We start from the raw sequence: 24,365 nt of genomic DNA, 5'->3' as shown, positions 1-24,365 counted from the left end.
ATTAGCTCGCTGATCACATGATATCGCTGTCTTCATTGAATATGATGTGTCGTATCCCATCGAGTGCGGATTAGAGTCAAAAACGCCAAGGGCGGGGTAGAGCCAATAGGGGCTTGCGAGGCCACTGGAGTCAACCAATGAATAACTAGGATTTCCAGTACCTCTATTCCCTATTGATTTTGGGTATGCCAGAGGTACCAGCAATCCGCCCTAGTATCCCATCGAGTGCTGCAAGGCGACAGTACATTGGCTCCACATAACGGGCCCCCTTTTACCCCGCACCGCATCTGGTACATCCACTGCTTGAGTTGCCCCTATGATTTCCACTCCGGTACATCTACCAAATCCATCATTACCAATACTCAATTAATGGATTCTGACGATTCTGACGGATCTGGCCGTTCCACGGGCTCGGCGAAGTCGTGTATCTTTGCCCTGCTGCCCGAGGACCTCGCCGCCGCCTGCACTGCCGACTGTACGCCGGAGCAATGTGATAATGCCACTGTTCGGCCCCGCGAGCCTCCGGAGGTTGAGCCCGGTATCCCTGGGAAGTACACGAGGATGGGCTGCCTCGAGTGCGATGTAGCTCTCTGTAACTCAGAAGATTGCTGGTACCGATTTCATACGCAGAATCTCTAGTAATTGGAAGTATCTATTATCAATTACGTTGGTTGGTTGGAAAAAGGGGCCCGAAGTGGCCCGATTGGCTGCTCCCCCGCATCTCAATGTACTGTCGCCTTGCAGCACTCGATGGGATATAAAGCTACGTCGCAATCTAAGCAGCCTTTCCGAGTAAACCTACGTTACTACTTAAAGCTATTTCTAATTATATTATTAAGAGCCTAATAAGATCTTAGTACTATGTTACGAGCTGGACAAGGCAACCAACTGTGGCACAAAGCAAAAGCTTCGATAATGATGACTCCGGCATCATTGTCCCTTGTTCTGCATTATATAGCTACGCGCCCACAGTGACAAGTTGCGGCGGGCGTAACATACTACTATATTATTATAATAGGAATAACTAACTAGTTATAGTGAATAACTAAGCCTTCTTAAATCCTTAGTTAATAATATTACTATGTTACGGCCAGCTAATCGTAGGGGTAGTTTGCAGAAGTTGAGGCTGCGGAACTGGTAACAGTAATCGTAGTCGGGGATAGATTCAGGGAAGCTATGTCTGTCAATCGTAAGGGTGGGTAAGGCTTCGGTGATCAATCGTAGTCTTGTCAAGGTAGTAGCTGAAAGCGGATGTTAATCCTGATACGAAGTTAATTGCTGAAGAGCTATGGAAGTCTGTCCTAGAGTCCAGCTCAAGTCCATCCTTATATACAAGTCCTGATCCTGAACATGTCCCTTGTCCCTTGGGTCGTCTTGGGTCATTCTGATCCAGAATGATCGTTTAGCCCCCAAGTCGTGTTGGATCATATTGATCCCAAATGATCCTTATCTTATCATCACGTGACTTGTACCATAGTTCTTCCGTTCCGTTGGGGTGACTCCTGTGTCTGCACATATGGCGCTACCAGACGTTAAATACATCATCATCATCATCATCAGCACATATGGCGTACGCCGATGACGTCGCTATCTTGGCAAGCTCAACATCACTAGAGAACAACTGTGACATCCTAACCAAGGAATGGAAAGAAACCTTAGGATGGGGCGCGACGGAAGGAATCACTTTTGACCTCGATAAGTCCGAACTGATCCACTTCACTAAGAGACGAAAAGACGGAAACCCATCAATCACAGTAGGTTTGCCGGATGGGAGGCATCATACAGTTCAGGCTATCAAAGAAGGCTCTTCTCTACGCTGGCTCGGCGTTTACTTCGACCGTAAACTCACATTCAAGAGTCACGTAAGAAACCTCTCTGCAAAAGCATGCCAAGTAGTCAATGGACTACGGGGACTAGGGAACACTGTCTGGGGCGCGCCTGCGTACTTACTTCGTCGAGCGATCACCTCTTGTGTATTACCCACTCAGTACTATGCATCTGAAGCATGGTGGCCCGGCAAGAGCCGGATAAAGAATGGACGTACTATCTCAAACGGGGTTGGTAGTCTGCTACACCAACTGGACGCGACGCAAACCAAAGCCATCAGAGCGATGGTCCCCGTATACAGAACTACGCCTGTACCGATCCTACAGCGCGAGGCGGCTCTACCCCCAGCAGAGGTGATACTGGACGCGAAGCTCCACACAGCGTCCACCAGAATCCATCGTCTGGACGAGCGACACCCTCTCCGAACGAGACTCAGGGACAAATCAGGACCAGACTCACGGCTACGACGAATGGCAAGCCTCGTAAGCAAAGATACCGAATACATCGATCCGTTAGAACTCCCCCCTTGGGAGCAACTAGCGGACTGGCAGACAGCCCTCGCCAGGGTCGGCTACGAATCTAATAAGACCAAAGAAGAACAGGCCCTCTCCTTTGCAGGCAGGATGGCAACTTTCTCCAAGCGGGACATTGTTGTCTACACTGACGGGTCCCAGATGTCGGACGGCAGCAGCACCTCCGCCGGAGCAGGCTGGGTAGGGTACCAAGCTACACGGCAGATCTTCCGCGGATCCGAACCACTCGGCTCCCAAACTGAGGTGTATGACGCGGAGGCACATGCTGCGTATCACGGCCTGATGGAAGCCACCCGGGCTCCTACGGCTCGTATGGCAGATAACGTCCACATCTGCCTCGACAACCTCGCAGTCGCGGCTAGACTATACTCCCAAAGCACAGGAAGCAGCCAGGCTAGATTTAGGGCCTTCAATAGGCTCTCTTCCTCCTGGACTCGGAGACAAAGAGAGAGCTGGACAACCCCCGGCAGGGTTTATGTTTGGTGGTGCCCTGGGCACACGGGAGTACCAGGAAATGAAGAAGCGGATGCTCTAGCCAAGGAAGCCTGCAAACTAATCCCAAAATCACAACCGCAGCCCTCATTAGCGCACCTAGAAAGGCAAGCTAAAGCAGCTGCCTTCCAAGCCTTTGCCAGAAAATGGCTGTCCCAATGCCCTCGGCAATATGCCGACCTCGAGATAATTCTTCACCCCAAGCCGCCCGAACTCCGCCTCCCTCGGCACTTACTAGGAAGGCTATACGCAGCAAGATCCCATCATGGAGACTTTGCAGCATACCACGAGAGATTCGCTCATCAAGATGCGTTGCTCAACTGCAGCTGTGGGAAACCCAAGACACCAGTCCATTTCTACTTCTGCAAGCGTGGACGCAAGGCTACACCGCGCTACCTCCGCCAACGTATGGCCAAAGCAAGTATTGATTTCTTGTTAGGTTCTGCTAAGGGAGCCTCTCTTCTATGCGAATGGATAGAGGAGACCAATTTCTTTTCCGAAATTTGCCCGAGTCATTGAACAGGAACGTTAGGTGAAGACGGTAGCCTGTAATATAGTTTAGATTAGTATAGACCATGTCGGCATAGCGCCCGGCACGTCCTTTTGTTACCAGACGTTAAATACATCATCATCATCATCATGCACATATGGCGTGTCGTAGCCGCCGTAAGCCTGCGGGGCAGGCCCTGGTCTTGGTCATACATGCTGGGTCGTAACATAGATCTATTGAATAGATCTTCCTGTTGACAGAGTTCTGGGTTTATATAAACGTGGACTTGTGGTTCCTACTTCGCATCACCCCTCGCCAGAATACGGTGAGATCAGGTCGATTACTAACCGAAAGGCGATGAAAGTGAATTTCCTTGACCGAGCTCTGTGGTTGCTGCGCTGTGGCAAGCGTCATAGACTGAGCCGGGCTGCCAAATGACAAACTTAGTTCCTTCGTCAAAGGCCGGAATACACGGGATCAGAGATTGCGAGACTACTTGTCTCCGCTCGAGTCAGGAATTCAAGGTAATTAGCATTAAGGCAATTATAGTACTCTCAATATACGAAACTCAATCAAGCGGGAAGCAAAGCTTGTGTTGCATTCATTTTATGCCATGGTAACTGAGCAAAACGGTAGCTAGTAGTTTGCTGAGGCTCTCGTAGGCTTAGACTGGTACAAAATAATCTAGTGCGCCTCTCTTATCATAAATCATGTACCAACGGAGTAAAGGTTGAACATAGGAGGAAGCCATGCGGAGGCCTAGTTACAATGTGATCACTAGAACTTTATGTTAATCATGAGGCGAATCGGCATCTCCGAGCTACCAATGGGTCTTGAATCGCGGGACTGCACGTGCGATATCTGGTGGAGACATATGAAATTAGCAGTCAGCTAGAGAAACGTTGAAAATCGTTGAAATGCAGAGGCGTACGGAGTACTTCGTACTCCGTAGGAGCCCGACACCGACCTAACTCAAGAGACAGGGCGCTTGTGACTTTGAGCGGTGCCGGCCCGCGTCTCCGTTCTTGGCGAGGACCTGGTTTGCGTGCGTCCTGCAGCATACCGAGAACGACGGGGGCAAAGGTCTCGGCGAGGTAGCTGTTTTCGATTATATGGCTTCACGGAGGTTCTTTGATTTAAGGTCCGTCAGAAACCAGCGCATCGGCCGTGAAACAAATGAAATACCTCGCCATTTCGGACCCGGCTGTCGTTGCGGACTTCGATACCTTTTGGCCCGCCCACGGAATTGACCCCGAGAAGGAAGACTAGGTAGTATGCAAGCGGAATGACTGTGGAAAGACCGGACTCGGACGAGGAGGACTGGGAGTGCAACATGCTGAGGAACGACAATCCTTTCCGGTCAGGTGCTGTATCAATGTGTGCTGACTATACCGAGACGAAGCATCAATGTCTTGCCTCTCTCACTTTGAGGAGAGAAGGCTACAGTGGGAGACGGCTCGAGGTCAACGTTGAAGTGAATGATGACTGAGCTACCTCACATAGGGTGATGCTGCCCAGATTCAGAGATTAGGCCATTTGCGACAGGAGCTGGTTATGTGTTTTGGACATTTGTAGGAAGAGGTTTGTGTGACCGCTGATTATGCATACGGGCCGTATTTTGTCCATCATTGCTATTACTTGCTGAGGTATACGAGACATGCTTGGTCCATGCACCCCGCAAACCCGGAGCTTCCGGGGGGTCTCGGCTAGCTTCCCGGCCACCCACAGGGTCCATAGGCTTTTTGCCCCGCACCGTGAGCTTCCTTCTGGATTACAGAATCAGAACTGAGGTCACGTCTGCATCCAGTCGAAACTCATATCCTTCACAAAGGATACGGAGATTTCGATCGTGCTGTCGCCAATAAGACTATGGACAGATCCCGTCGGTCATTGAGGGACCGTGCGAACATTGTATGTGTTGAATGTCACTCACGCAAAGTAAGCAACTACTACCTGTTTTCCAATTTCGACAAAGAGCTGAGCTAACTTAGCATACGGACAGGTGAAATACGATTTACAGGCAAGCCAAGACAAGACATGTCGGAATTGTCGACGTGCTCAAATTTCCTGCGTGTACGTTCGCTCCTTCATGTTATGCTCTTGCAATAGAGATGCTAACCAGCCGGGATCAGTCTCCGCAATGGAGTCCGGAAGAGGCGCCCGCGGGGCACTGATCTGGGCGGGACCGACATCAGAACGCCATCTGTTCCGTTGCCAATCGCGGAACAAATGATCAGCCCGAGAGAGAGTCCAAGAGAAGAGGCAGTCTCCAGCGAGATATTGTATGGAGACCTAGCAGCTTAATTGACAAAGGCTCCATCATGTACGACCCAGTAAAAACACCGCCGGCTATTGTGCTAGACAACGTTGCCACTGGAAACATTGGTAAAAACGATGCGAGGTGCTTCTTCAGCAAGCAGTGTGTTTAGCTGGTAGTCTCATGAGACACGGCAAGGACAGCGTCGATCTCGCGAGTTCGCAGTATGAAAAAGTCAAGACGCTGGCTCACGTTGGCTTTGAGCTTGATCAATTGACGGTACTTAAAGCTTTGTGCCTTATGTCATGCTGGAGTCCTTCTTCCCCCTACCTCGTCACCCTTGATGGACCATGGCACTGGACAGGTATGGCTTCGTGTATGGCGCTTCAATTGGGTCTTCAGAAACAGTCGTCATACATCAATCGTCAGAGTGCTGGTTGCTTACGGCGAATATTCTGGCACCTTCAGGTGAGTATCATGACTTTGCTCTCCCTCAAACACAGGCCAAGAAATCGGTTCCTTTCATCTTCAGAGCAAGTCTGACACCCTGAACGCAGACGAGTGAAATTCTTATGACAGCTTGCTGGGGGCGACCCCTCCTCCTCAGACCCGAAGACACTAATGTACCACCGCTCGTAGAGGAAGACTTTACGGTGCATAACTTTGAAGCAACTGCCACAACCTGGATGACGAAGCTCATTCAGATCGTTGGGGATATCACGACTCTGAAATTCAGGAAAGGTGGCCCAACATCGGCAGAAGTGGAAGCCGTCGTCGCATCGCTCTACGGCTGGCTGACTAACCTGCCTAGAGACTTACGGCTGTTTAGTCCTGATGGGATCAAAAAGCCATTCAATCAACAACGCGCCGAGATTTTCATCTTCTACTTCGTCGCCATTGTCCTCATTCAGACGGTTACCAGAAGTAGTTCGTCGTTGTGGAGAACTTCGCCGGCGTCGGTCCTCGCTGCATCCTGTGCTGCGCGGCTTTACGACGAAATTCAATGCAGAGAGCGCGTCGTCCATCTAATTCACTATCATGCATTCCTTGTCTTGGTCGTCGGCGTCGTTTTGATATCTCATCAACCTCAATCGCAAGAGAAAGAGAGCGTACTCAGCAGAGATCTTGATGTTATCCACTGCATCCTGGAGGGTATGAACGCCAAGTATGGAGGGGCTCGCGCTATTTTGGTCAAGTTCAAAGACGCGTCACGAGACTTTGGAGGTGAGCGGGTTGATGAATCGTCCTCTTTGAGAAGCGAGACAGCAGGCTCCCATGCTTTATCAACAGCAAGGATTGTACAGGACCACATGGTCAACCTATTTGCTTTCCCATCAGAAATGTGCGAGAACATGGACATTCTGTCACAAATCAACGACACCAGAGACGGAGGCATCTTTCAAGATGACGCTTTTGGAGGCCTGGGGGAGGACTTTGACGACATTACCTAATTCATGGATGTACTTGGCATGGACTTCACAAATTTCGATGGGTGTAGTCAACCAACAAATTATCGACATCGTCGTTTCGCCTTCTAAACGTGGCACAACAGTCTGGTCTGACATGGCTCATGGCTCCAGATTGAGCGCCAGCTCAAATGAAGTAACTGCTCCTCGGACGCGGGTCGTTCACCAACCAACAGGATGTATCCTATCACATGATTCCAATATGGGCATGTATTGGACACAGGGATTCCGGAGATCCACCAGAGCACTGTATCCGGGCTCGGGCGATAATGCAGGAGCTATTGCTGGTTGTTGATAGGACCTAAGAGAATATCTGCCCCCTTCTGATGCATCTTGCACCAAGAAAGGCGAAATATGCACTTTCTAGTAACATCGAATCCAAGAGCGGGAAGGCGAAGTGTTCGCCGAAGATGATTTACAAGTTAAAAGTGGAAAAGATCGATTTGCATTAAGCCTGCAGCTTCTCAACTTTACATTTCACAAATTGCGAAGTCTCCTTGAAGGGGATATTGTTTATCGTTTGAAATCTGATAAAACATGGCCAGCCATAGAGAGTCAGACGGTGGCTGTCTCTCGGCACTTTCTTCGTGCTTGAAGAGAAGAGGCAAAACGCGCCCAGAAACTAAGGTACCCAGTCTCCAATCCCAGCAGCCGCTCTAGTTTCTCTGGCAAAGTGCCAAAGCAGGCCATTGAGACAGATGCCTATAGCTGATCAGAAGTCTGCTCCGACAATCCCCCAAGCAGAAGCTTCTGGTCCACCATCAGCCGGATCGCCTATGTCGTTATCTGCGATAGATGGAGACAAGTCGACTTCATCAGTTTCTACCTCTGTACCTCTGAACGGGAAACAGCCATAGAAGAAAGCCCTGCGACAACGCTTGATATTTGGAAAGAAACATACGCTAAGGTGAAACAGAAGACTCGAGACTGGCTTGACAGCATCCCACCAGTCACTAACACTAACGACCCGATCCCTGAGTTCCATTGGTGGAGTTGGTTCGCTCCAGGGAGGATAAACATAAAGACGAGGCTTTGAAACCAGGCCAAATAGACTGTAATCTTAAGTAGAATGGCCGTCGCATGCCGAGTTACGCCAAAAAGCCATGTGTCTTCAACCGCTGCCTGTTGCATCGACGACAACACGACACAGTCATTTCTTTTTATCTTATGATTCATTAATCAGTCAAGAACCATTGACGTTGGCTAGTTTTCCTGCCTCGTCATCCTCGACCACGGTTTGGGGGTGAGTTTTGTTCGGCACAAGGTTGGCACATTTAATGACCAATCTAAGGTATGTAGACTGGGTACGTTGCCCCGATGTCAAGAATATACATTTCTCTACTTTTCGACTAGAAATGATAGGAACATTGTACTTCTACCCTGGAATTGTTAAATGTGATCGGACAGAGCTTGAGCTTGGAGTAAAGCGGAAGAATAGTGCCCGGTGGCACGGTGAAAAGATGTGGTTTATGTTCCGAGACTCTGCGTTTGCCCAATCCCGTGAAGGATTGATGTTATCCATACACGATTTTGCGGGGCTTTGAGTACCGAGCGCTAGGTGCCGAGTGCCGAGAGTCGAGGACCGTCTGCCGACGCCTTTTCCCCACAACCTGAAGTTGAAGGCCCAGTACTTCTCGGCAAATTGTTTGGGGTAATTAATTTATCGACGTCGTAGACGATTGGAGTTGACTATGTCTACGCTGAGCAGCCGGCGCCGAATCCGGGGCATCATCGTGCTAGCAGCCAAGGTAGGACAGGATATTGCTGTGATCATATCATCACGTTTAGACGACATGCATACTTTATGTAACCTGCCCGGTGTACGTAGAAGAAACCAAATTCCACTTTCAGTGATTAGTACATGAAAGCTGCGAACAAATTCTTCAACTTGCGAGGCCTCCCCAAATGGACCAACACTCTAATCCAGTTTCCTTCCCTGACCCAGAATCAGATAACAGAATGGCTTCCTCACGCGTAACCCAAATCAGCAACCACCTCGCACTCAGGAACCCACAAACACCAGATATCGACCCCGCAGATCCATATGCAGTCATCGAACAACCCCTCGGAACAGCCAAAAAGGTCCGCATCATCACAATCGGCAGCGGCGCAAGCGGCCTGAACATGATCCGCACCTTTCGCCAGAAACTTACAAACTTTGAACACATTGTTTATGAGAGGAACCCCGAGGGCGGAGGCACATGGTACGAAAACCGCTATCCGGGCTGCAAGTGCGATATCCCCTCGCATAACTATCAATTCTCCTGGATACCGAACAAGGAGTGGGGTAGCTTTCTGTCTCCGGCGGAAGAAATTCAGGCGTACTTGTGCCGCTTGTGCGATGATGAGGATCTGCGGCGTCAGATCAAGACGAGTCACCTCGTGACGGGAGCGTTTTGGGATGAAGTCTCTGGAATATGGACGGTTAGGGTGAAGAATTTGGAGGACGGTGTGGAGTTTGAGGACCATTGCGAGTTTTTGCTCAACGCGAGCGGGATTCTGAAGTATGATTATGCCCCTTTTCAACTCATAGCGTGCCTGGTGCGTTGCTAACTCTGAGGTTCCTGCAGCAACTGGAAGTGGCCAGATATTCCCGGTTTGAATGACTTTGCAGGTTCTCTCCTCCACAGCGCCAACTAGGATGAGAAATTTGACTGGAAAGGAAAACGAGTCGCAGTAATAGGCAATGGCTCATCGGGAGTTCAAATGGTTCCGGCTGTACAAAAAGGTGAGTAATGTTTAGGTCTCGTACCACCAAGATGCTGACAAAAGAGGTAAAGACGCGAAAGAAATGATTCCATTCATTCGTGGGCCAACTTGGATAATGCCGCCGCGAGTTCAGACGTTGCTGCTTGGGAAGGCAAAGCAAACGATGGAGCAGATTGAATTAGACGAGGATGAGAACTTCACGCCAGCACAGATTGAGAAGTTCAAGTCCGATCCCGCGCTATACAAGTCATTCGTCAAGGCTATAGAAGAACAAGTCAATAACAACTTCTTCATCGTCGGTGATCCAACCTTGTGTCTTTGAAGTTTCCACTAACTATACGATAGGTTTTGAAAGACTCGGAAACACACTGACAAGCCACGCAAGGCGTCACTCAATACATGCAATCTACACTCAACTACGATCAGAAGCTGATTGATATCCTGATCCCCTCTTTTCCTATAAGTTGTCGCCGAATGACGCCAGGTGTCGGGTACTTAGAGTCTCTGACGAAACCCAATGCAAGAGTCATCTCGGGAGGAATCGCCCGCGTAGTCTCAGACGGTCTGATTACAGAGTCTGGGGAACACATTGCGGTCGATGCTATCGTGTGTGCCACCGGATTCGATGTCTCGTTTCGCCCACGACTCCCTATTGTCGGGCGAGGGGCAACAAATCTTCAAGATATGTGGGCCAAGGACATACCGAAAGCCTACATGTTTTGCACGGTCCCCGAGATTTCCAACTACTTTGGTAAGTTCATATTGTATTATGGTGGTGACGTTTAACTCCTATCACTGTACCAACAGACAATCCAGTCTTTCTCGGCCCCAACGCCCCCATCAGCCACGGCAGCGTCTTCACGATAACCAAACTTCTCGCAAAATATGTCGCCGGCATCATCCAAAAATGCCAAACCGAGGGTATTAAGTCCATCAGCTCCAGCCTCGACGCTATCAATGAATTGCACGAACACACGCAGGCCTTCATGCCACGCACAGCATGGGCCGGGTCCTGTAGATCCTGGTTCAAAGGCGGTGCTGTGGATGGACCTGTGACGGCGCTCCATCCTGGGAGCAGAATCCACTTTTTCCACATGTTGGAGAACTTTAGAGGGGAGGACTGGGATTATGTGTATGAGAGGAAGCGGAATCGGTTTGCGTATCTTGGGAATGGGCTTTCTACGAAGGAGTTAGATGGCTCTGATTCAACTTGGTATTTGAATGATCCGGATGGGGAGGGGAAGTAACTTGAGAGGTGAGAGTCTTAGCGATACTTGTACATCAGTTCGTCGTCAGTGTTCCTCCCAGTTTCAGAGTCTCGACTGTCGTCTACAACGCAAATACTGCCAATAAATGATGCGATCACATGTATGAAGAGTCCCTCATACAATTCAAATGGTCTTCAACATCAATTCTGTCGTTAATTGCTCGCGGAAACTATGTCTTCTAGCTGACCCATCCTGGTTTAGAGCCGGGATTGAATGGGTCTCGCGCCGACCGGCATTCGGTACATGTGGGATCTCGGCACACAAAGGCGCGGAGCATCCAGCTTATGAATCGGAAGGTTCGAATCTCAAAGTCAAACATCGAGACAAAACGGCTTGATTAAAGTGCTGACGACCCGATCGTTCCTTTCGACAGATCTGCTGTACATCAAATCTGTAACTCACATCAACTACAACCTTCAGCATGGGTAGAGACGCACAAAAGAGGGTCAGCCTGACCTTCCTCTCAACCGGCTCAGTCCGCATCAAACTCCCCATCAAAAGTCAACCCGTAAAATCCTACCTCGACCAATTCGTCACCCTCCGCCGCTTCCGCTGCATCGCAAACCGTCAATGGACAGAACCCCTCCCCATCGGCGTCTTCCTCATCGCCCACCCAGACGGGCCGATCCTCTTCGACACGGGCGAGTCACCCTGCTTCAATGACCCGGGTTACCTCCCCTACCTGTCCCCGACAAAAATGTTCAGCAGCGTGGACATCAAGCCCGAAGACGGCATCGTCAAGCAGTTGCAGCGGCTTGGTGTGGAACAGAGTGATTTGCAGGCTATCGTGCTGTCACATCTCCACGGCGATCATGCAGGCGGGTTGAAGGCTCTGAAGGAGGCCGCGCCGGATGTTCCTGTGTTTGTGAGCAAGGAGCATTGGGCTGCGTTTGGGAATAGTCCCATGACCGCGACGCTCGCGGGATGTGTGCCGCAGCACTGGCCGGAAGAATTCCAACCAACACTCGTGGACTTTTCGGCCGGTGCGGTGGGGCCGTGGGAGACGTCTTGTCGGATCACGGCTGACGGGAAGGTTGTGGCGGTGCATACACCCGGCCATGTCCCCGGTCACATTTCGCTAGTTGTGTATGGCGATAACGAAGACGGGACCACTTCGACCTATTGCTTGCTTGGAGACGCGAGCTACGGCATAGATCTGCTGGATAAGGAAGAGCCGGATGGAATCAACGATGATCCCATGTCGGCACTGGACCGCTTGCGGAAAATCAAGGCGTTTGCGAAACATAATGATGTGGTTGTTCTTCCAAGTCATGATCCCCATACCCCGCGCTTGTTGAAAGAGCGCGTTCTGTACAAGCCGCAGGACATCTGAGGGTCTGAGAATATGGCTGGGGCAAATAGTTAATATCTTCAATTGAAGGATGTCTTATTACAAACTCACCGCAGCAAGGGTCATGGGCAATGGGTGATTCCAGTCATTAATTATTTGGTACACAGGAAAAGCTTTTTCAACTATCGTACAAGGAGTCGTCCACGTAGACGTCTTGCTTGGGGTATCAGTTGCATGAATGCCGGAGACATGTCCCTTATTTAGCATCCTTCTTTGCCTTCTCGGCAATCTCCTCCGCCTTCTTAGACTTGGCCTCAAGGACCTTCTTCACCTCCTCAATGGTCTCCTTAAAAAGCTTCTCGCCCTCTTCCTTGTGCTTGTCGGCGACCTCGCGGAGCTGCTTCAACTTGGGAATGATCTTGTCTCCGTCGGGGATCATCTTGAAGTATTGGTCCAGACCAAAGCTCTCGCCAACTTCAGAGCCCTTAGACTTAGCCTTGTCGACGGTATCGGTGATATAGCTCTCAAGGCCTCCGAGGTCTCCAGACTCGGTAGCCTTCTTTGCCTTCTCAAATAGCTCCTTGGCATTGCCCTTCTTGAGTGCGTCGGCATTCTTCTCGACCAGCTCCTTGACCTTCGGGTTCTTGTCAAGGTAGGGCTTGGCCTCCTCGAGCGCCTTCTTCCATGCCTCGTCGCCAAGCTTCTGGACCTGCTGGATCTTCTCCTCAATGAGCTTGCGCACCTTGTCGAAGTTGCTGGCAGTGAAGCCGCCAGCCAAGACGTCCTTGACTTGCTTCCATGTTTCATCGACCTGCTTCTTAGCCTCGGGTCCGTACTTGTCACCCAAGTCCTTGAGCTGTTCAATATTTCCTCCAAGCTTCTCCTTCAGCTGGGGGTGATTGTCGACAATGTCTCCAATAGCGTCACCTCCAAGGCTTGCGAGCTTCTGGGTGATGTCTGCAAGGACTTCGTATGCCTTGTGGACGGCCTCGAGACTCAGGCCGGCCTTGGCGACCTCCTGAAAATGCTTGTAGGCGTCATCGATGATCTTGTCGGCCTCTTCCTTGTGATTCTTGCGGACGGTCTCAAAGTCATTGAAAGCGGAGTCAACGTAGGAGCGGCCGCCAGGGATCCAACCGACGTAGGAGTAAGCGAACTGCTTGATGTAGTCGATGGCTTCGTCGGCAGAAGGTGTGTTTTCTTGCAGCTTTTGTGCGGCGGCTGTGTACTTCTTCTCGGCCTCCTTGGCGGCCTTGTTGACCTTGGAAGCAGTGCGGCCGGCGGGAGTGAAAGAGTAGATGGCGAAGAAGAGACCGGCACCAGCAAGACCACCAGCGACACCGGCTCCGAAGTGGGAGCTTCCCCCGCCTGTTGATGATGAGGTGGTTGTCGACTGGAAGCGGAGCTGCTGGCGAGGAGCGCGGACAGCACGCGTAGCTCTGGGAAGCGTCGAGCGAACGAGTGGTCTTGCGGACATCATCTTGATGGTCTTTTGAAGAGATGGTAGTATGAGTGGTGGTGTACAATTGAAAGGGTCGACGATTTCAAGGCCCGTAGAATTGAAGGAGGAAAGTTGAAATGGTGGTAGGTCAATGAGAAAGATTGAGAGGAAGAAAGCAAACAGCAGATTTTGAAGGGAAGAGAGAATTCTCAATTGCCTCCTCCATTCGCGTATGGCTAGCGTCGGACCGGCGACGGAGGACAAACAGGCAGGGGCGAAGCTCTTCACACGTGCTTCAAACGCAATTGCAGTCAAAATGACGACGGCAGGTGCAGCTGAAGACCAAGGCGAAGGAGCTCCTTCCGCCTGCCGGAGTCACGGAGAATGTGTCCCTGTCGCCCCTGCCATCTGCAAGGAGCTGAAAAGTGACATGGCAAGCGTCAATGGTCCAAGAAAGTGGAGGAGGAAGAAACCAGACCGGGCTGGAATGAAAGCTCCGGCTTCAATGACCGGGTGATGACGTCGAAGGCGTTCGTCGTCAGGGGCAGCTTCTTCCCCAATTGGGACAGCTACCCCGCATGAGGGGGGGCCTGGATGTCCCCAAATGTGCGGGAGATCGGCGATCAATCGCTGCGGGGGAGTTCTCCGCCAACATGGGACTTCCTCGTCATGGTGATGAACTACTCAAGTCAATTCAGATGGAGAATTGAAATCTCCGTGATGATCCTGCTATCGAGTTTTGCCAGCCGGTGAGAGCCGGAAAGACTTTTTCTCCTCGTTCTAGTGCTACACAGTTTGTCGTTGAGGTGCAAAGAAGCCAACATGAATTCCTTCGAGGAAGAGTACGTAGAGTGTCTCAATTGAGATGATCCTAGCATTGCAAGCTCAGGGGAGCTGATCAGTGTGACAAATTCAGTTCACCACGAATAACGAGAATCGAGAAGTCTGGGGGGAAGCTGGAACAAAGACCGAGTGGAGAATGCTCCGAGTCTGCCCCACACTCGGCGCCGGCTCGGAGGCACGGTAAAAGGATAAGTGGAGATAACACCGGATGACCCAAGCTATTACCGACGGATTGGATTTCATCAAACAGAGATTCAGAGCCTCAAACTATGAGACGTCGACCATTCTACCGGTTTCAGATATACATACCTCAGCGACTACGGGCTCGATCTGATAAATCTGAGTTTGTCGAGCCCGTGTCACAACATGAGCGGCACACGGAGGATTCATGGGAGTTGTCAGTCATCCATACATGTATAAGCATATATGAATATCGCATGGCTGCCTTATAGGGTCTTTTTTGGTGAGTACGCTATGCTGTGGCATCGAAATACTATAGAGCAGATTGGCTTCTGGAAACCCAATTGAGATCCTGACACAACGGCACAGAGAATTTCCCTCCCCTCCAGAACTCTGCTCTTCAACCGAGGGTAGATCACGGCGAGATCAACGGTGTGAATACCTGAGGGGGCGAAACCTCATATTTGACTACCCACATCCTACTGCACCCTCAAGCTGGTTCCGTTAGCGACCAGGTTCGTCCGGAAAAACTGGGTCAGCTTGTCGAAGGGAATAAGCTCCACACGATCGTACAGGTCGACATGTCCAGCGCCTGGAACCCAAAGAAGCTCCTTTGGCTCAGCAGCACGGGCGTAGGCATCCTCACTGAACTCACGCGAGTGAGCCTGGTCGCCCGAAATAAACAGCAACGGGCGCGGTGAAATTGTCTCGATGTCGTTGAACGGGTAAAAGTTCATAAACTTGGTGTTGCTTGAAAGTGTAGGGTGGGTAGTGAGATTAGCCGTGGTGTTCTCCGGGGTGAACTCGCCGCGCTGGGTGCGATAGAAGTCGTAAAACTCCCGATCGACCGCCGTCGAGGCATTGGTAAGCTGGTTGGGGGTACCACCGGTGTACTCAATCTCGCCGCCAGCCGCCTCAACCCAGCGCTGCGCAGCAGCGGTAGCGATGATTTCTTTGCGCTGCTTAACGCTCACCGTATGGCGCAACCCGTCGCGGGCGGCGGCGCCCATATCGTACATACTGGCAGTGGCGATGGCCTTGAGGCGAGGGTCGATCTTGGCGGCGCTGATGACGAAGCTGCCGCTGCCGCAAATGCCCAGGCCGCCGATACGTTCACGGTCGACAAAGTCTTGCAGGCCGAGGTAGTCGACTGCTGCGCTGAAAGCCTCTGCGTAGAGGTCCGGCGAGACGGCGTTGCGTGGTTCTCCTTCGCTGCCGCCCCAGAAGGGGGTATCGATGGAGACAGTGACGAAGCCCTGTTCTGCTAGTTTTGTGGCGTAGAGATTGGCGCTCTGCTCCTTAATTGCTCCCATAGGATGCCCGACTACAATGGCTGGAGCGTAGAGTGAACGGCTGGAGTTGTTCCGAATGAAGAGGTTGCCGGCGACGGTGAAATGGTTTTGGGTTGGGAAAGTGATGGGCTGTACCGTTACGATGTCGCTGCGGTAGAAGTTGTCGGCTCCAAAGGACAGGTTTTGAGCGGATGCTAATTTGGTGCTCGCAAAGGCAAGTGCCGCGGCAGTGCTGCTTGCAGAGATCTTCATGATGTTTTTCTACCTAAGGTAGGCGACCTAGTAGTTGGTAGTGGTGGGGGCTTGGAATGAAGAGGATATAGCTTGGAAGGAAGTACCTCTCGTTGAGTTGAGGTCACATTTCTTTGATTTTATAGTCAGCGCTGTGGACACCGTTCAGTTGTGATTCATCATCGTGGGTTGACGTTGATGTCACATCACTCGAAGAAAATGTTCGCCATCAGAATAAAGTGCCGATATGCAAGTGCCACGCGTCAGCCCCAGATCACATATCGAGTTGAGCATGATTGGTAATCCCATGTGCGTCTAAGTTATTGCGGCGAACCCAGAGGCCCCATTTTCGGCTGACATCGTCAGACATCGTCAGATGTTGCCAATGCTACCCCGGTTGACCAATTTGCGACATCGATAAGAGGGAACACCGAGCCTACGCTGACCTGGGGATTTCCATGAGTTGAACCATTCTAGGGCAACCAGACTACTACAATGACATTTGGATCACCCGACTGGTTTCCCTCAATATTGAGGAATGGCTAATCGCTGAGCGAGGCGGCTTGTGCATGGAGTGATGCTTTTCTGCCACATGAGCCATAAACAAACCTGTCTGGGTAGCCCACCAGTTGAGGCTGTCTTCTAGGATACTGGGATACAACAGACCACTAAGCAGGGGCGGGCCAAGTACTCGGCATTGTGATTGTCATCAACTTGCATCAAAATTAACCTCAGCATCCTTGCAGAACGGCAGGGTATCGCGGCCAAGCTTAAATGTCATCTGGCTGCATTAGCGTCGTTCGGTTGTGGGGATTCGCCCGAGAGCACTGCCACTCTTTCACAATTACGTGCTTTCTTTTGACGAAGGACGAATTTCGGAAATCGTTTCTCACTCCAATCTTTTAGTACTGTAGGTACCAAAGCCCTAGGCTACAAAGCTATGATCATGTAAACTCGATAATTTGGCCTACTAGTAACTAGTTCATATCACTAATTTTGCTATCTTGGATTGCGGGCCCTCACTCCTTTTCCGCTTCACATGAGATTGTTGGTTCCACGGGGTCGTATACGACAAATAGTGGTAGCAATTATCACTCGTCTGTTGGTGATCCTATTGCTTGTTCTTCTTTCTTTTTCTATCTTACATTGTAGGCAGGAGTCGGTCGAAGTAGGTAGTGACGGCCTGTGTGGTTGCCCCACCTTTATCCGGCCGTGATGACTAAGCCAGTTGTCCCACTTCGCCCAGGGCAGGTGCCAGCCAGCCCATGGTACCTGCCTATTACTCCTTATCAGCCTTTGCTATTCCAACAGAGATGTTTCTGTTGGTATTCCTTTCACAGGGAATTTGGTTCGAACCGTAGGGTCCTGGGGGTGACGAAGTATCAATATCTCTGTATTGATTGATTCTGCGTAAGGAGTAGAAGGGAGATTCCAACCGGAGGTTGGGTGGGTAGTCGAGGTCTAAGTGTACCCCCTCGAGGTGGCCCATGCTCTGCCCCTACTCGCGGCCGAATTGGACTTCCAATCCGACAGTTTCCCAGATCCACCTTGGAACTTAGAGCAAGCAACACTAGCGATTCAGCCACGGATTTAATCTTACACTATTCGACATATGACGTATGGAAGATAATCATTCTGAGTCACATAACAGCGTTTAACGACAGGACAAGACGTAGATAGGTCGTCTGAATGGTGAGGGGGATGGTTGACTTCTCAACTTGATCGTGCCAGCCTAGTCACCGTCACAGCCTCGGAGCAAAATCCTGCACTGTCTCGCACATTTTTGAGAGCACATTGAAGCGAACTATAAAACTCAATGGGCTGTTGGAAAGCAGTCATCCATATCAGTACCAACATCGACCATGATCTAGGGAGCCTACGTGTACGAATGAGAACACTGTCACCAAAATGTTCCGTCAACCCCCTAATCTCCGCTCTTTCGCCACCATCTCCGCTTTCAGAGGGGAGGTGCGTTCGGGTCTTCCACACACTGATCGATCCTCATAATCTGCTTACCAGTAGCCTTGGCCTGCCTGATAAACTCAGGGAAGTACTCGACCGTGGTGTTGTATGAAAAATGCATAACAACCAGGTTTCCCCCCTTGGCAACGTCAGACTTGAACGAGTCAACCTGCTTCTCCGGCGTGCTCGTCTCAGCCCACAGCCAGTCCTCCACATCGACGCTCCAATTGATGAGGTATGCCTTGTCCGAACCGGAGGCAGCCGCCCAGCGCTGACGCATACGCGCGCCTTCAACACCGTACGGCGGGCGGAAGTAATTGGATCGTTCGCCAAACAGGTTCGTCATCACCCTGTAGTCCTCGTTGTACTCCCAGTCGATGCTCTCGGTATCAGGTAATCCTTCCATTCTCGGATGCGTGTATGAGTGCAGCGCGATCTGGTGGCCCTCGCTCTTGAGCTGCTGGTAGAGGCTGGCCATGCCAGTGGACGGGTTTTCGAGCACTGCGCCGACGGCGAAGAAGGTTACTTTGATGTCCGCGTCGCGGATGATTTGCGCTAGCCTGGCGGCGTATTTTGGGTTTCCGTCGTCAATGCCGAATGCAAAAGAATTTGGCCGGGTACAGGCAAAGACGAGGGTTCCCGAGGGCAGTTTTTGGGGAATGCTGACGCCCGAGGGGATGGAGGGAACGATCTCGATCTTTGTTAGGACTACTGGGTCGGTACTATAGATGCCTCTAATACCGACACTCGCGACACGTTGGAGGTTGATGTTGAAGTGCGAGATGGGGATGTAGATGTCACTGCTCGTCGTCGCGTATCGGCTTGCTTCCAGGCTGTCTCTCGTTTCGGGGTATGGTGCAACGCCATCATTACACTGAGAGTTGTGCTGTTGTAGTGAGATCGAGAACTTCGTATGACCCGAGTACGCGATGTGTAAGTACGATCCACTTTGACTACGCAAGTCCCGACATCCACCGCTCACCAGACTGGTGAATGCGTAGTCGGGAGCTGAGGCAACGATTGTAAGGCGGCTCGAACCCCAAGTCAGCCCCAACTCATCGCCGCCGTGCCAGAATCCAAGCGAGTTTGTGTTTGAGTTTGCAAATGTGTCAATTACAAGCCCGGAGACCGTAGCGGCCGGTGCCGGAACGGTCTGTGTTGGTCCTGTCGGGGTCGTGGCCGTAGGCACCACCCAACCAGTCGGGGTGCTCCCGCAGTAGAGTGCCAGCGGGCCAAGTGTGATGGGGCGGGTCGGCGCTTCGAGAACAAGTGATCTCAGTTTGCTGAGGTTGACTCCACTGAACTTTGACCAGGGGAAACTGTAGAGCTTCTCGGTTCCGTCAAAGGTCCAGCCTAGCTGTGCAGTTGTCTGAGACGAGTACGCTGTCACCTCTCCCTCACACGTTGTCTTGGAAGTCAGTTCGATCTTAAATGTAGTTCCAGCCGGGGCATTGATCCGGAGTGAAACTCCACCATACTTTGATGTATCTAAGCATCCGACTTGGGTGAAGAAGTATGAAGAGGAATCTTTCGGCGTCAAGGTAATGTGATGGTTGCCAACGACCTTTGACTGCATTGTTCCGTCATCTCCTGTAGGCAGTAGGAGTGAGTTGTATTGCAAGAAGTCGAGGCGTGACTGCGATGCCCAGTCATCTACTAGAGGCGCCGAGCAAGACGGGTTGTTAGATTGGGTCGGAGATGGCACCGAACTTGTTGGAGCTTGTGTAACCGTAGTAATCGTAGTGACTATGGAGTTTGTGTTAGCATCAGCAGAAATGATGTCCGGGTTGGTCGGCTGGCCATCACTTACAAGTCGAAGTTGCTGATGACCCCTGAGCACAGACAAACAAGATCTTGTCCAACTGCCATTCCTGGGTAGCAGAGAACGACCCGACGACAAATGACAGGACGGCATTGAGGTTCCCGGCTGCAAAGCTACTCAATGGGATGCGTAGCGTCTGCCAGCCGCCGGTTAAGCCTGTGACTCGAAAAGACGTCTTTGAACTGGTCGTCGCCGAGCAGCTTGATGCTGAATTCAATTCGGCTGTGAAGGCTGCGCCTGACGCTGGTGCTTTGATGTCGAGCTGGACGTGTGTATACAAGTCGGTCTGCAGTGCTTGGCAGGGAAACGTCTCGTAGTAGTAAGCTCCGCTCTTGGGAGTGAAACTTAGAATGCCGCCGGACGCGGAGATGCTGGTCATGCTTGCATCATCTATTGAACATGGAGTTAGTCACTAGAGGCTCTTTAACAGCTACCACGAGGCGATCGATTGAAGGATACCGCCCGAAGCATCGGTCGCTCGAATTTTGATATTGGTATCTCACCTGAAGTCCATGAGCCGAGGTTGTTCCTGTTCGTTGAGAACGAGCTGGAGAAGTCGTCCACGAGGAGATCAGACGTGCAGACAGCACCAAACGCAGCTACTGCGCCGTAGACCGCGGCCAAGAGACAACAAGCCTTGAACTGCGACATCTTCTGCGAATATCTCAACGACTGGCTTGAGATCGTGGTAACGAATGTATGAAAGGGCGTTCTTGGCAACCCCCTGTCTAACAGAAGAGCCGATGGACGAGAGTTGCGATGACCGGCGGAGCACCTCCACCCTATATGCCATCCAGAACATCGTTAACATGTCGAATATCCGCCTTGAGTCGCGCCAGGCTCTTGGCCGCAGAATCCCAGGTTGCGTGTGGTTCGATTCAACCACCCTCAGCTGAATTTCCATGCGACCCGGGCACAGAGGATGCCACTATGCAATAGCATAGATGCGGGCCGTGGCGTCACTCATGCGTTTTCCTCGGGACCGCTAGAAAACGTTGACCTCTCACAATGGAACTTGGCGGTCGCCAATTACTCAATGTTTCCCCCGCTCGCGGACCGGGCCAGGGGGGAGCTGAATACGGAGAGGCATTCGCAGAGTCGATGGTGTTTTCAGGACCCGGCGGCACCGCATTGTAACCCGGACTCAGCACATCGGTGTCGTGCATTCTACTAAGGAAAGTCCGGGCCGACGGTCCAAGGTTGTATCAACTGCCTCTAAGGCTCCATCCGCGCGTCCACATCTTGTGCGTTAATGGTCAATCTCATAAACCTCAATTGAATGTGGAGTCGGTGAGCCTCCAAGCTTATGTGAGCATGCCATGGCGCTAGCAAGCAATAGTCTCGGAATACGATGCTTGGCGCAGTCAAACCTGGTGGGATTTCCGCCCGGTGGACGAAGCCATCGGGGAGGAAAGGGGAAGAGACGACACATCACAACGCGTGAGTGTCTTCGTAATTGTGCGACAAGCAGGCCCTCAACTCTTCATCGGAATTGAGCTGAAAATCAGAGAAGGCGGCGCATTTTTATCAAACAAAAGTACACCGAATCTTGGGACGGAGAGTCGGATCAACACATACAAATTACGTTTCCAGTTTCCTATTCAGGAAGGTGGCGATGCCAACCAACAGTGTTCGACATAGGTTCACTGCGGGGGTTGACAAGAACCTAAGGTCTTCACCGGCATTCAATCACGCTTTAGGTAGGTATTAGGATTTATCAGGTAAATCATGTAACTAAAAGCATCGTGAAAGGAAACAAGCTAACAAACGAAGAACTCAGCGAGACTGCTTACGTAGAGCTCCCATGTTGTTGCCACGGAGTCTAAAGTAGCAAGGTCAACTGACGCTGCCGGGACAGCGACATAACACCACGACTTCTAGGGATGCTTGTTGCGGCCAGTGAATACTAGCACACCACCACTGTCATCATCGCTTCCACTGTCGTCTCCGTGGGCAGCAACACTCCAAGTATCTTCAACGTTACTCGATTTACTCTTCACAACAAACGGGAAAACGCGCTGATGAGACGAAATGGATAGGCCTCCGATCCGGGACGACAGGTCATCCAGAGTGACTGAAATGCCAGTAAGCGGCTGACATGTTGGCATCGACGACGTATCAGAGTCGAACCTCTTGCGCTCTGAAACCTTCTCTCTAAGCGCAGTGAAAGCAGCTTCGCGGACCTTTGCCAGAACCGCATCAATCATCCTGTCTTTGGTCGTCGATATCTCACCCTCTTCCAAGACGTCTGGGACGGTCCAACTGGGGTAGACGTTCTGGTGAGTAGGGCGGACTCTAACACCGCTGCTGTGAGCAGCAAAGTAGTAATCGCAGAGTCGACAGGTAGGCTTGCTGCATCCAATGTACTTCATACCTTCATAAAAAGGAATGGAGTGAATATCTTCCGCAAACTCTTTACGGAGCCAGTCGAGAAGAAGAACCTCACTGTGAACAATTGGTCTGAACACCGGTTTGCAACACTGAGTCGCAATCCGGCCATCTAAATCGCAACGTTGGAGCTCATCGGCGTATTGGCGGTATTTCTTCATCATCTCCTCGTCACTCGTTATCCGTGATAGGATATCATGCGCTGAACGGGTCGTTTTCCTTTGCAAGGGGTTGAGGCCAGCTTGAAACGCGTTCATCGGGTTAGGTAGCGGCTTGCTCGAAGCTACAAACTTGATCTTGGTACCATCAAGATCAAAAAGCTCCGGATAACGCTTTCGTGCCACGAATAGGGTCTGGGTTGCCCTTAGGTAAGACACCAGTCGTCCAACAAAGTGTTGCAGATCACACCAGTACGGAGACTCGTCGACTTTTCCTGATTTTCCTCTGTCCACAATGGAGTGGTAAATTGTTGATTGACGTAGCTGTGTAGCTGCCTGGACGAGTGCCTCGTTGTTCTGTACCTTCTCTTCTACGATGGACGGGTCAGTATGGTCTTCACATACCTCCAATGAAAAGAATAACGCATCCTTACTTGAATTTTGACCCTTAAGAGACGCCTCGGAGTCGTCTGCCACACGTTGGAGCTCCAATAGAGACGTTTTGACCGATGAATCTTTCAAGAATGTCAGAACGGCCGCACCGAGCCTAGATGTTTCAAACTCACTCTGTCCAGGCTCACGCCTATCGCAATCTGCGATGCATTGAGACAAGGCCTTGGCTAGTCCTGCTCGGTAACACTGGATTCGCCTGCGATGGAAGAACAGAATCTGGCCGAGAATATGTTGGAATGACTTCGAAGTAACATCGTCCTCGGAATCTGACGGTGCTGCATCTGTCTCACTCAAATACTCGAGAACGCTGAAGATAAACCCCTCTACCTCCGCGATTTCTTTTGCCGATCGTTGATTGGATGCAAAGGTGTAGACCAATATGTCAGGCAATTGAATGATGGCCACAGAAGTTACGGTTTTACCTCCGCGCTGGTTGTCGCATATCTGAGCCAACTTGTTCATGAAGCAATTTAAAATTGCCCTGTGGTTTTCACCTGGTTCCGCAACGTCGCTGGGGGTTTTGTTGAGTTGCTGCCCGCTGGTGGGACAGGCTTGAACCAGACTGTACAGAAGAGTCAAAGCTTCGTAGAATCTGTTCAGCCTTTTGCAAAGCCTGAGACTGATGGGATGGTCTAGACCGTCGGCCGTCATCATTTCTATCAGAGTGGTTTTCAATTGTAAGTCGAAATGTTTGCAAGGATTTGTAGACGATATCTTACTTGGCCCCGATCCCTTAGCAGAACTACGTGTGTTCGATTTGCTTTTGGCCATCTTGAATGAGGGTGGTTGAAGAAAACCTGATCAAATTTGAGCTGAATACTACTAAGATAGTTCGCAATATTTGACAAAGTGAGAATTGGCTGTGTGTGCCTCCCATATCAATTGAACATCAAGGAAGCGACAACCTTTTTCATATTTAAGCGAAGCTGGATTGCTTCAGTAAAGTATGCAAGAGAGTCACGCGAGGTATACCAACCAGCATTCATGAGCGAGCTTCCTCTGGTCCGCCTATGGCGGGGCCCGAGGCGGACATCTATCGCTGACTCGGAGCAAAACTCGACAAAAGAGCCCGAAAAGGACTCGCGCGCGCATATGCGTCAGTCGCCATTTCGCGACCTCCGTTGTTAATCGTATAATCGTATAAGCGTATTACACGTACTCGTTGACAGCCAATTGCTCAATTTGCAATCACACCCACTCACTTCGAGTGGGCGGCTAATTTTGTGCAACGCGGGAGGCCGGTGAGGCCAACGATCGAGGTT

The 24,365-nt window shown here is 51.0% G+C and overlaps 8 protein-coding genes across 8 annotated transcripts; 4 read left to right on the top strand and 4 right to left on the bottom strand.

Annotated features, from left to right (window-relative positions):
* Nucleotides 1–5,155: 5,155 nt before the first annotated feature.
* Nucleotides 5,156–5,722, top strand: BDP81DRAFT_429606 (uncharacterized protein). The gene is made up of 3 exons (XM_060590529.1): nucleotides 5,156–5,280; nucleotides 5,345–5,415; nucleotides 5,475–5,722. Exons 1-3 carry the CDS (start codon nucleotides 5,212–5,214, stop codon nucleotides 5,644–5,646), a joined length of 312 nt encoding a protein of 103 aa, XP_060444999.1. The 5' UTR covers nucleotides 5,156–5,211; the 3' UTR covers nucleotides 5,647–5,722.
* Nucleotides 5,572–7,221, top strand: BDP81DRAFT_37420 (uncharacterized protein). The gene is made up of 2 exons (XM_060586691.1): nucleotides 5,572–6,067; nucleotides 6,157–7,221. The coding sequence occupies exons 1-2, from the start codon at nucleotides 5,783–5,785 to the stop codon at nucleotides 7,048–7,050; spliced, it is 1,179 nt and encodes a 392-aa protein (XP_060444998.1). The 5' UTR covers nucleotides 5,572–5,782; the 3' UTR covers nucleotides 7,051–7,221.
* Nucleotides 7,222–8,756: 1,535 nt separating this feature from the next.
* On the top strand, nucleotides 8,757–11,021 carry BDP81DRAFT_461673 (flavin-binding monooxygenase; the record flags this gene model as incomplete). Its single annotated transcript, XM_060593803.1, has 7 exons — nucleotides 8,757–8,871; nucleotides 9,104–9,569; nucleotides 9,636–9,679; nucleotides 9,728–9,793; nucleotides 9,846–10,073; nucleotides 10,151–10,546; nucleotides 10,582–11,021. The coding sequence occupies 7 exons, from the start codon at nucleotides 8,757–8,759 to the stop codon at nucleotides 11,019–11,021; spliced, it is 1,755 nt and encodes a 584-aa protein (XP_060444997.1).
* A 442-nt stretch (nucleotides 11,022–11,463) lies between these two features.
* On the top strand, nucleotides 11,464–12,375 carry BDP81DRAFT_320808 (metallo-beta-lactamase superfamily protein; the record flags this gene model as incomplete). The annotated part of the gene is made up of 1 exon (XM_060584555.1): nucleotides 11,464–12,375. The coding sequence occupies one exon, from the start codon at nucleotides 11,464–11,466 to the stop codon at nucleotides 12,373–12,375; it is 912 nt and encodes a 303-aa protein (XP_060444996.1).
* BDP81DRAFT_350365 (uncharacterized protein) lies at nucleotides 12,363–14,162 on the bottom strand. Its single transcript, XM_060586197.1, has 2 exons — nucleotides 12,445–14,162; nucleotides 12,363–12,391 (listed from the first exon to the last, which is right to left on the bottom strand). The coding sequence occupies exon 1, from the start codon at nucleotides 13,811–13,813 to the stop codon at nucleotides 12,590–12,592; it is 1,224 nt and encodes a 407-aa protein (XP_060444995.1). The 5' UTR covers nucleotides 13,814–14,162; the 3' UTR covers nucleotides 12,363–12,391; nucleotides 12,445–12,589.
* Nucleotides 14,163–15,276: 1,114 nt separating this feature from the next.
* BDP81DRAFT_472222 (Alpha/Beta hydrolase protein) lies at nucleotides 15,277–16,341 on the bottom strand (the record flags this gene model as incomplete). The annotated part of the gene is made up of 1 exon (XM_060594607.1): nucleotides 15,277–16,341. One exon carries the CDS (start codon nucleotides 16,339–16,341, stop codon nucleotides 15,277–15,279), a length of 1,065 nt encoding a protein of 354 aa, XP_060444994.1.
* A 1,936-nt stretch (nucleotides 16,342–18,277) lies between these two features.
* Nucleotides 18,278–20,755, bottom strand: BDP81DRAFT_320998 (polysaccharide deacetylase; the record flags this gene model as incomplete). Its single annotated transcript, XM_060584573.1, has 3 exons — nucleotides 18,278–20,028; nucleotides 20,093–20,494; nucleotides 20,608–20,755. 3 exons carry the CDS (start codon nucleotides 20,753–20,755, stop codon nucleotides 18,278–18,280), a joined length of 2,301 nt encoding a protein of 766 aa, XP_060444993.1.
* A 1,049-nt stretch (nucleotides 20,756–21,804) lies between these two features.
* On the bottom strand, nucleotides 21,805–23,845 carry BDP81DRAFT_429600 (uncharacterized protein). Its single transcript, XM_060590528.1, has 3 exons — nucleotides 23,217–23,845; nucleotides 23,085–23,165; nucleotides 21,805–23,021 (listed from the first exon to the last, which is right to left on the bottom strand). Exons 1-3 carry the CDS (start codon nucleotides 23,755–23,757, stop codon nucleotides 21,982–21,984), a joined length of 1,662 nt encoding a protein of 553 aa, XP_060444992.1. The 5' UTR covers nucleotides 23,758–23,845; the 3' UTR covers nucleotides 21,805–21,981.
* Nucleotides 23,846–24,365: the final 520 nt, after the last annotated feature.

The sequence above is a fragment of the Colletotrichum phormii genome (genome assembly GCF_030913505.1).
Source record: "Colletotrichum phormii strain CBS 102054 chromosome Unknown BDP81scaffold_11, whole genome shotgun sequence".
NCBI classification, from domain to species: domain Eukaryota; kingdom Fungi; phylum Ascomycota; class Sordariomycetes; order Glomerellales; family Glomerellaceae; genus Colletotrichum; species Colletotrichum phormii.
Note: the sequence above shows the minus strand (reverse complement) of the source record. Positions and strands in the feature narration are given on the sequence as shown.

Excerpts from the sequence above, each read along its gene's own strand:
- BDP81DRAFT_429606 (XM_060590529.1), top strand. The coding sequence starts at position 5,212 with ATGGACAGATCCCGTCGGTCATTGAGGGACCGTGCGAACATTGTATGT. Across the intron at positions 5,281-5,344 it reads TTGAATGTCACTCACGCAAA|GTGAAATACGATTTACAGGC; the intron begins GTAAGCAACTAC and ends GCATACGGACAG. Across the intron at positions 5,416-5,474 it reads CGTGCTCAAATTTCCTGCGT|TCTCCGCAATGGAGTCCGGA; the intron begins GTACGTTCGCTC and ends AGCCGGGATCAG.
- BDP81DRAFT_350365 (XM_060586197.1), bottom strand. The coding sequence starts at position 13,813 with ATGATGTCCGCAAGACCACTCGTTCGCTCGACGCTTCCCAGAGCTACG.
- BDP81DRAFT_429600 (XM_060590528.1), bottom strand. The coding sequence starts at position 23,757 with ATGATGACGGCCGACGGTCTAGACCATCCCATCAGTCTCAGGCTTTGC. Across the intron at positions 23,166-23,216 it reads TAGGCGTGAGCCTGGACAGA|ATTCATCGGTCAAAACGTCT; the intron begins GTGAGTTTGAAA and ends CATTCTTGAAAG. Across the intron at positions 23,022-23,084 it reads TCTTAAGGGTCAAAATTCAA|AAGAGAAGGTACAGAACAAC; the intron begins GTAAGGATGCGT and ends CGTCCATCGTAG.
- BDP81DRAFT_37420 (XM_060586691.1), top strand. The coding sequence starts at position 5,783 with ATGAGACACGGCAAGGACAGCGTCGATCTCGCGAGTTCGCAGTATGAA. Across the intron at positions 6,068-6,156 it reads GAATATTCTGGCACCTTCAG|ACGAGTGAAATTCTTATGAC; the intron begins GTGAGTATCATG and ends CCCTGAACGCAG.